Source organism: Macaca nemestrina, chromosome 15 (genome assembly GCF_043159975.1).
Source record: "Macaca nemestrina isolate mMacNem1 chromosome 15, mMacNem.hap1, whole genome shotgun sequence".
Lineage (NCBI taxonomy): Eukaryota > Metazoa > Chordata > Mammalia > Primates > Cercopithecidae > Macaca > Macaca nemestrina.
In genome coordinates, this window is record NC_092139.1 from 87,849,735 (window position 1) to 87,859,446 (window position 9,712).

General features: G+C 53.1%; 1 protein-coding gene across 1 annotated transcript; it reads left to right on the top strand.

Moving 5' to 3' along the window:
* The first annotated feature begins 4,591 nt into the window (after positions 1 to 4,591).
* LOC105480660 (stromal cell derived factor 2 like 1) lies at positions 4,592 to 6,583 on the top strand. The gene is made up of 3 exons (XM_011739746.2): positions 4,592 to 4,841; positions 5,163 to 5,359; positions 6,175 to 6,583. The coding sequence occupies exons 1-3, from the start codon at positions 4,655 to 4,657 to the stop codon at positions 6,454 to 6,456; spliced, it is 666 nt and encodes a 221-aa protein (XP_011738048.2). The 5' UTR covers positions 4,592 to 4,654; the 3' UTR covers positions 6,457 to 6,583.
* The last annotated feature ends 3,129 nt before the right edge of the window (positions 6,584 to 9,712 follow it).

A 9,712-nucleotide genomic window follows, 5' to 3' on the forward strand; every position in this document is an offset into this window, starting at 1 on the left:
CCTCTGCATCCCAAAGTGCAGGGATTACAGGCATGAGCCACCACGCCTGGCCACTAATTTTTTATGTATTTTTAGTAGAGATGGGGTTTCACTATGTTGGACAGGCTGGTCTTGAACTCCTGACCTCAGTTGGTCTGCCTGCTTCAGCCTCCCAAAGTGCTGGCATTACACGCATGAACTACCGCACCCGGCTTTTATTTTTATTTTTATTTTTTGAGACAGAGTCTCACTCTGTTGCCCAGGCTGGAGTGCCTTGGTGCGATCCTGGCTCACCACAACCTCTACCTCCCAGGTTCAAGGGATTCTCCTGCCTCAGCCTCCTGAGTAGCTGGGACTACAGGCGTGTGCCACCATGCCGGGCTAAATTTTTTTTTTTTTTTTCTTTTTGAGACGGAGTCTTGCTCTGTCGCCCAGGCTGGAGTGCAGTGGCACGATCTCTGCTCACTGCAAGCTCCGCCTTCTGGGTTCATGCCATTCTCCTGCCTCAGCCTCCCGAGTGGCTGGGACTACAGGCGCCCGCCACCGTGCCCAGCTAATTTTTTTGTATTTTTAGTAGAGATGGGGTTTCACCGTGTTAGCCAGGATGGTCTCGATCTCCTGACCTTGTAATCCACCTGCCTCAGCCTCCCAAAGTGCTGGGATTACAGGCATGAGCCACTGCGCCCGGCCAATTTTGTATTTTTAGTAGAGACAGGGTTTCACTATATTGGCCAGGCTGGTCTCCAACTCCTGGGCTCAAGTGATCCTCCCGCCTTGGCCTGCCAAAGCACTGGGATTACCGGCATGAGCCACCGTGCCCCGCCCAACACTGGAGTTTGGAGGCTCAGTGGGGCAGTGGTGTACACTGGAGTTGCTTATGTGACTGCTTTCAGCTGCTCACTGAACTGAGGCCGGAACATTCCAGGGTCCCTCTCTATGTGGCTTTTTACCACGCAGTAATCTGGCACTTCATTATCGCAAGGTGCATTGTCTAGCTTCCTAGAAGGATGAAGCCAGACCTGCCACAGTTCTTATGGCCGGTGCTCAGAAGTCCCCAAACAGCACTTCTTCGGCATTCGATTGGTCAGAACAAGTTGCGCTACCTACCCAGATTCAAGGAAAGAGGAAATGAACTACGTATCTTTGGCTTACGGGGATGGGAGGAATTGTAAGTATTTGGAGACTAGTTACCACCCTTCCTCCTCTCCACAGCTGATTGTACCTTTAGCAGTCCTTGGGCCCAAGTTGAGCCAATCAGATTCTCTCTTGAGAACCTGAACCTTAAGACAAATTATGGTTAGTAGGTGGAGGGCATTGGAGAGGCCATAATCAGCCCTGAGGAGCTGCCCATAGGGTGAGCAGGGGAAGGCAGTCTGCAGCAGGAGGCTGGAGAAGGGAACAGCAAAGAGAGGCCATGAGGCTCCCCGTGAGAGTCAAGGGAGTGCTACACTGGCTTCCCCACTCTAGGTCTGGTATCTCAGCCTACTTAGAATCCTGTCTTGCTTGTCAGGAAGATCGCCTGCTGTGTCCTCACCCTCCTGTGGTCCTAAATGCAACTGGGAAATGGCTGGCAGCTTCTAGCAGGGAACTGGCATGATCTTTTGATCTATGCTTTTACCACTTTCTTTTGAGACGAAGTCTTACTTTATTGCCCAGGATGGAGGACAATGGTGTGATCTTGGCTCACTGCAACCTCTGCCTCCTGGGTTCAAGCGATTCTCCCACCTCAACCTTCTGAGCAGCTGGGATTACAGGCACATGAGACCACGCCTGGCTAATTTTTGCATTTTTAGCAGAGACAGGGTTTCGCCATGTTGGTCAGGCTGGTCTTGAAGTCCTGACCTCAGGTGATCTGCCTGCCTCATCTTCCCAAAGTGCTGGGGAGTCACCGTGCCCAGCTGCTTTTACCACTTTCCTGTGTAGAAAGAATGCTTTGGAGGGGCCAGCATCATAATGGAAGCAGCTAGACCTGTTAGGAGGCAGTGGTCAATATCTAAATGGGAGATGGAGGGGCTTGGGTTAGAACTGTGATGGGGACTCAGGAGAGATGCCTTGAAATGTGATTTGGAATGACAGCCATAAAGACACGTTGAGTGGGCTGGGCATGGTGGCTCACGCCTGTAATCTTTTTTTTTTTTTTTTTCTGAGACGGAGTTTCGCTCTTGTCGCCTAGGCTGGAGTGCAATGGCATGATCTTGGTTCACCACAACCTCCACCTCCTAGGTTCAAGCGATTCTTCTACCTCAGCCTCCCAAGTAGCTGGGATTACAGGCATGCGCCACCATGCCCAGCCCACTCAACACGTCTTTATGGCTCTGATTTAGTAGAGATAGGGTTTCTCCATGTTGGCTGGGCTGGTCTTGAATTCCTGACCTCAGGTGATCTGCCCACCTCGGCCTCCCAAAGTGCTGGGATTGCAGGCGTGAGCCACCGGGCCCAGCCTATGCCTGTAATCTTAACACTTTGGAAGGCCAAGGCGGGTGGATAACCTGAGGTCAGGAGTTCAAGACCAGCCAGGCCAACATGGTGAAAACCCGTCTCTACTAAAAACACAAAAGTTAGCCGGGTGTGGTGGTACTGGGTACCTGCCTTAATCCCATTAGCTGGGTACATGCCTGTAATCCCAGCTATTCAGGGGACTGAGGCAGGATAATCGCTTGAACCCGGGAGGCAGAGGTTGCAGCAGTGAGCTGAGATTGTGCCACTGCACTCCAGCCTGAGCGACAGAGCAAGACTCTGTCTCAAAAAAAAAAAAAAAAAAAAAACAAAGGAAAAAAAAAGAGTTGTTAAATGAGGCACATGTGGAGACTCAAAAGTTAAAAAACTAACTAACTAAATAAAGGCTGGGAGTGATGGTGGTGGCTCACGCCTGTAATCCCAGCACTTTGGGAGGATGAGGCAGGTGGATCACCTGAGGTCAGAAGTTCGAGACCAGCCTGGTCAACATGGTGAAACTCTGTCTCTACTAAAAATACAAAAGAATTAGCTGGGCATGGTGATGCATGACTGTAATCCCAGATACTCAGGAGGCTGAGGCAGGAGAATCTCTTGAACCCGTGAGGCGGAGGTTGCAGTGAGCCGAGATCGCGCCATTGCACTCCAGCCTGGGTAAAAACAGCAAAACTCCATCTCAAAAGAAAAGAAAAAAAAAAAGACTTGTTGAATGAGATGTGAGGAGCAACAAGGTAAAGAGACGAATGAAAGAAGAATCCCAAGTTTTGGGCCTGAATGGAGGTGCCATTTACTGAGACTCAGAGGCCTGGGGGAGGGGCAGTTTGAGGGCAGAGACCAGGAATTCTGCTTTGCATGTGTTGATTTTGAGGTGATGGCTGACATGTCCAAGAGTATATATCCGTTGCCTCTCAGATAGTACTTCAGCTCTTCCACCCTAGACTGGAAACCCCTCAAGTGCAGTGACTACCAAATCCAGGGTAGACTGACCTTTAACTGTTTGGACACCTAAATGCTGAAAAGATCAAGGTGACTTATACTACATGTAACTCAAAATAAAAACAATATGAAACATGAAACCCCCAAAATAACATGTTGCTGTAATGAAAATCGCTTTACTCTGGATTTTCTGAATGCAAAATTCTGGACGATTTAATTAAATATGAACTTTTGTCTCTGCTTTGCCTGTGCTTCAACTACACCTTAGCCTCTTGAGCCCAGAGCTATTTCCTCTGTGACCCCACAGGATCTGGAGTGAAGCCGCTGCAACAATGTCCCATGAATGAATAAACAGTGGTATAAGTTTTCCTCCCTTTGAAGGTTGAGCTGACAACACTCTGAGAAGGCGGCAAAAGGGAGACCTACTCATGGCCAGGAGACTGGGACACAGTCACCCAGGCTTGGTTCCCACAGTCCCTTGGTCTCCTTGGACTCTGGTTTCCTAAGACAGCTCTGGGGCTTTCTGGTGGGAAGCTGCCATTATTCTCGACGCCACAGCTCCCTGCTGCCCTCTCCTGCCCGATGACCCAGTGACCACAAGATTTAGCCACGAAAGGAGTCAAATGTATAAGTGGCCAGGGGAATTCAGAAACCCCAGGGTCTAGGGACTGTGGTGACCCAGTGTCAGAGAGGCGGCTAGGGCCGAATGACTGGGGGTTTCATTAATCTCGGGGTCCAGGGACTGAAGGACCAGACGATTCAGTGATTCTGGGATCTGTCGACTTTGTGACCACAAAATCTAGTGATCCAACAGCCTCAAGACCCTGCAGTTGTGGTCCCAGGTTCTGAGGGGAGAGACTAATTACTGAGTGCCCAGGAGTCCAGGATCAAGGGGCGTCGTGAACACGTGCCTGCAGGGTCCTAGGATCCTGAGCTCGTATCCAGGCACTCAGCGGCTGCGGGGCTCGGACTCGGCGTCCTCACCAAGCGCTCCCGCTCATTCTCCGCCGCTTGGCTACTCAGCCGCCCTTCCCTGGACACTCATTGGAAAGTCCTCGGAAGCGTGTACCAATCAAAACCCTCCTCGTGTCTCCAGTCCCCGCCCAGCTACTGCTCTAGAGAGCCGGGGGCGGGCCCTCTCCTCAATGACCCAATGGCAGTGCAAGCGGAGTGCCGCGCGGGCCGACCATTGGCTGCCGCGAGCGGGCGCTGTCAGAACTGGATTGGGCCGCGGCGAGGACGGAAGCAGCCCTAGGGCCGGAGCGGCTGGAGCCGGGCCGGGGCGATGTGGAGCGCGGGCCGCGGCGGGTCTGCCGGGCCGGTGCTGTTGGGGCTGCTGCTGGCGCTCTTAGTGCCGGGCGGTAGTGCCGCCAAGACTGGCGCGGGGCTCGTGACCTGCGGGTCGGTGCTGAAGCTGCTCAATACGCACCACCGGGTGCGGCTGCACTCGCACGACATCAAATACGGATCCGGTGCGTGTGACCTGCGACTGGGAGAGCGCGGGGATCGGGGGCTTGGGGTTGGGAGTGTGGAGACAGGGTGGTCGTGGGGGTCTGTGGGCCATCTCGAAGCCGGGCGGCGGAGGCTCTAGAGTCGTTGGGGGGTCGAGGATATTGAGGGTGGGGACGGTCGTCGGGGAACTGCAGGCCCAAAGACTGAGGGGGGTGTCAGGCGGGGGCCGGGGCTGGGGGTGAGCCCCTTGGGGTCCCCTGGGAAATGTTATGGTCCCAGGGCGAGGGTCCGGGGTTCTGCGATTGACGGAGACCCTGGGTGGGTGGGGTGTCACTCCTCAGGCAGCGGCCAGCAATCGGTGACCGGCGTGGAGGCGTCGGACGACGCCAATAGCTACTGGCGGATCCGCGGCGGTTCGGAAGGCGGGTGCCCGCGTGGGTCCCCGGTGCGCTGCGGGCAGGCAGTGCGGCTCACGCATGTGCTTACAGGCAAGAACCTACACACGCACCACTTCCCGTCACCGCTGTCCAACAACCAGGTGAGCCCCTCCCGGAGCCCCCAGAGAGATTCCTGGCCTGTGTGAGGGGCCAGAGATCCTGGGTTCCAATCCGAGCCTCAGCTTCTTCGTGAAATGGAAATTTCACTTCAGAGATGGTTATTGAGCACCCCTTCGGGGGAAACAGAGTAACTCCGCCAAGATCCTGCCCCCAGGTGCTCCCGGCCCGGCAGGGAGACCGATGGGAGAGAGATCCGAAGAGATCCTCCTGGATAGCTCTTCCTCTGGGGGCAAGTGGGACCCAGGAGGAGAATCCACACAGCCTTGAGGGTGGGGAATAGGAAACTCCACTGGGGAGGAGGAACTCAGGCTGGGTCCGAAAGGATGATTAGGAGTCCTCCAAGCCACAAAGGGAAAAGAAGGACTTCCCAGGCCAGCAGAAGAGATTGCACCAATGCATGGAGGTCAGTGGAATTCAGGGGATTGGGATGGAACAGTGGGTGCCCTTGGAGAGTTGGTGGAATAAAATGTTTGAGATAGATAGACAGCTTGACTGCTAGCCTGAGGGGCTGAAGGTAGGTCAGAGGGGTTAGGACTGGGAGAATGTGGAGGAGGAGGCCTTAGCTCTGTGGGGACCAGTAGTCTCTGCACAGACAGATGCAATGGTGTGTGCATGTGTCTGAAGAGCCCATGCTGGGGAGGGAGTGCCAGAGGTTGCGCGGGCGGGTCATGGTGTCACCTTTTGCAGCTGTGGGAGCTGAGTCTCCAGGAAGGGCAGGGAAGGATCCTAGGCTCAGTGTAGGTACGAATGCCGCCTTCTGTGGTGACCACTGTCCCCTCACCCTCTGCACCTATAGGAGGTGAGTGCCTTTGGGGAAGACGGCGAGGGTGACGACCTGGACCTATGGACAGTGCGCTGCTCTGGACAGCACTGGGAGCGTGAGGCTGCTGTGCGCTTCCAGCACGTGGGCACCTCTGTGTTCCTGTCAGTCACGGGTGAGCAGTATGGAAGCCCCATCCGTGGGCAGCATGAGGTCCACGGCATGCCCAGTGCCAACACGCACAATACATGGAAGGCCATGGAAGGCATCTTCATCAAGCCTAGTGTGGAGCCCTCTGCAGGTCACGATGAACTCTGAGTGTGGGATGGATGAATGGGTGGATAGAAGGTGGCAGGTGGGGTGTCTGTAGGGCCACTCTTGGCAGAGACTTTGGGTTTGTAGGGGTCCTCAAGTGCCTTTGTGATTAAAGAATGTTGGTCTATGATTGTGTTTCACTGTGAACCTGAGGATGACCAGGAGCTGCCAGCCCAGGCCCAGTTGATCATCTCTTCCTCAGTGTAAAACCTGTCTCCATCCCAGCGTGACTGCTGAACCTGTCCAAACCCTTTATTATTATTATTATTCTTGGTTTTTCGGGGGGTTTTGCTTTTTTTTTTCTTTTGAGACGAACTCTCGCTCTTGTCCCCCAGGCTGGAGCGCAATGGTGCAATCTCAACTCACTGCAACCTTCGTCCCCCGGGTTCAAGTGATTCTCCTGCCTCAGCCTCCTGAGTAGCTGGGATTACAGGCATCTGCCACCATACCCGGTTAATTTTTGTATTTTTTTTTTTTTAAGTAGAGACGGGGTTTCACCATGTTGGCCAGGCTGGTCTCGAACTTCTTACCTCAGGTGATATGCCCACCTCAGCCTCCCAAAGTGCTGGGATTACAGACATGAACCACCACGCACGGCCTGGGTTTTGCTTTTTTAGAGATGGTCTCACTCTGTTGCCCAGTCTAGAGTGCAGTGGCATGATCATGGCTTGCTGTAAACTTAAACTCCTGGGCTCAAGTGATCTTTCCACTTCAGCCTCCTGAGTAGCTGGGACTACAGGCACATACCACCATGCCCAGCTAATTATTATTTCTGATGAGACAGAGTCTTGCTCTGTCATCCAGGCTGGAGTACAGTGGCAGTGATCATAGCTCACTGCATCCTGGGCTCAAGTGATTTTCCTACCTCAGCCTCCCAAGTAGCTGGGACTACAGGCATGTGCCACCATGCCTGGCTAATTTTTTTATTTCATTTTTTTGAGACAACGTCTTGCTCTGTCGCCAGGCTGGAATGCAGTGGCAGATCTCTGCTACTGCAAACTCTGCCTCCCAGGTTCAAGTGATTCTCCTGCCTTAGCCTCCTGAGTAGCTGGGATTACAGGCATGCGCCACGACGCCCAGCTAATGTTTGCATTTTTAGTAGAGACGGGGTTTCACCATATTGGCCAGGCTGGTCTTGAACTCCCAACCTCAAGTGATCCGCCCACCTTGGCCTCCCAAAGTGCTGGGATTATAGGCCTGAACCACTGTGTCCACTCCCCCTGGCTAATTTTTAAAATTGTTTTAGTAGAGACAAAGTCTCATTGTATTGCTCTGGCTGGTCTCAAATTCCTGAGCTCAAATGATCCTTCCACCTTTGCTCCCATAAAGTGCTGGGATTACAGTTGTATTACTTTTATTTTGAGACAGGGTCTTACTATTTTGCCCTGGCCAGACTCGAACTGCATAGTTCAAGCCTCCTCCTGACTCAGTCTCTCAAGTGGCTGGGATTACAGGCGAGTGTCACTGTGCAATCTAAACCTTTTCAGTGGTCTTCCATGTACTCCAGTGCTGCCCTGGGCATCCCCCTGTCCACCCTCAGGCGATCTGATGGCAAGTGACCCCAGTTCCCTGTTCCCCAGCCCCTTAGCTTTATGAACCTTCCTGTTAAGGGCCAAGGCCAGACCTCAGAGCAGGATGGATGGCAGCCCCACTCCCTGTCAGCTGGGATGAGGCACAAGCTCTCCAGCTCCCTCATCCCTAGATGTGAAGAGCTCACTCTCCTGTCAGTTGTGGCAGTCTTGACACCTGTATTTGACCAAGAGACAGATGAGGATTCTGCCCATCCACTGGAAAGTAGCATCACAGTTTCCCTCACTCGGTGCAAATGGCACCTCACCCACCCTAGCCTGCCTAGGCACATGGCATCTCAGGCCCCCACCATGACCTTTGAAAGTATCAGTGAGATAACAGAACTACAGAAGATACTGCAAGGGAAGGCAGCCGCGTACAACTGCTACCTGCAGAGATCTGAGAAGACTTCCTGGAAGAGTAAGCACAATTTGGGCAGGCCAGAGTATGGTACCTTTAAGGCAGGAACAGATTAAATAGGAGAGCCCTAATAAAGGAAGATCACTGTTAGCTTTGCTGGTGTGTGGGTGGCCTCTAGCGGTTACGGCAGAGATTACAGGCTTCCTGGACTTGGTAACTCAGCTGGGCAGCTGTGGGTTGGCTTAGGACACAGGAGCTACTGAGTATAATGGTTCGCTTCCCTGAAGCAGAACAAAAGAGCCCAAGGAGAGAGGCTAGGGGTGGCAACTGACTGGAAGAGGCTCGGAGTAGTGTGGACAGAGCACCCTGCATTGGATAAATCAATTGACCTTTCATGGTTTTTTTTGGTTTGTTTTTGTTTTTGAGGCAATGTCTCTGTTGCCCAGGCTAGAGTGAAGTGGTGTGATCTCGGTTCACTGCAACCTCCACCTCGCAGGTTTAAATGATCTTCCCACCTCAGCCTCCAGAGTAGCTGGGACTATAGGCATGCACCACCACGCCCAGCTAATTGTAGTATTTTTTTCTAGAGACAGGGTTTTGCCATGTTGCCCACGCTGGTCTCGAACTCCTGGACTCAAGTGATCTGCTCACCTCAGCCTGCCAAAGTGCTGGGATTACAGGTGTGCACCACCACGCCTGGCCTCAGTTGACCTTATTAAAGGATGGAGCAGCTGGACATGGTGGCACACGCCTGTAATCTCAGCGCTTTGGGAAGCTGAAGTGGAAGGATTGCTTGAGCCCAAGAGTTGGAGACCAAGAGTTGGTGAGCTATGATGGTGCTACTGCATTCCAGCTGGGCAATAGAGAGACTCTGTCTCTTTAAAAAAAAAGGCCGGGCGCAGTGGCTTACGCCTGTAATCTCAGCACTTTGGGAGGCCGAGGCAGGCGGATCACAAGGTCAGGAGATCAAGACCATCCTGGCTAACATGGTGAAACCCTGTCTCTACTAAAAATACAAAAAAAATTAGCTGGGCATGGTGGTGAGCACCTGTAGTCCCAGCTACTGGGGAGGCTGAGGCAGGAGAATGGAGTGAACCTGGGAGGCGGAGCTTGCAGTAAGCCAAGATCCTGCCACTACACTCCAGTCTGGGCAACAGAGCGAGATTCCATCTCAAAAAAAAAAAAAAGGCCGGGCGTGGTGGCTCAAGCCTGTAATCTCAGTACTTTGGGAGGCCGAGACGGGCGGATCACGAGGTCAGGAGATCAAGACCATCCTGGCTAACACAGTGAAACCCCGTCTCTACTAAAAGAATACAAAAAAAGTAGCGGG

What these genes read in the sequence shown, in the direction of transcription:
- LOC105480660 (XM_011739746.2), top strand. Translation starts at nt 4,655, where the DNA reads ATGTGGAGCGCGGGCCGCGGCGGGTCTGCCGGGCCGGTGCTGTTGGGG. An exon ending in CGACATCAAATACGGATCCG is followed by an intron (nt 4,842 to 5,162) that starts GTGCGTGTGACC and finishes GTCACTCCTCAG; the next exon opens with GCAGCGGCCAGCAATCGGTG. An exon ending in CACCGCTGTCCAACAACCAG is followed by an intron (nt 5,360 to 6,174) that starts GTGAGCCCCTCC and finishes CTGCACCTATAG; the next exon opens with GAGGTGAGTGCCTTTGGGGA.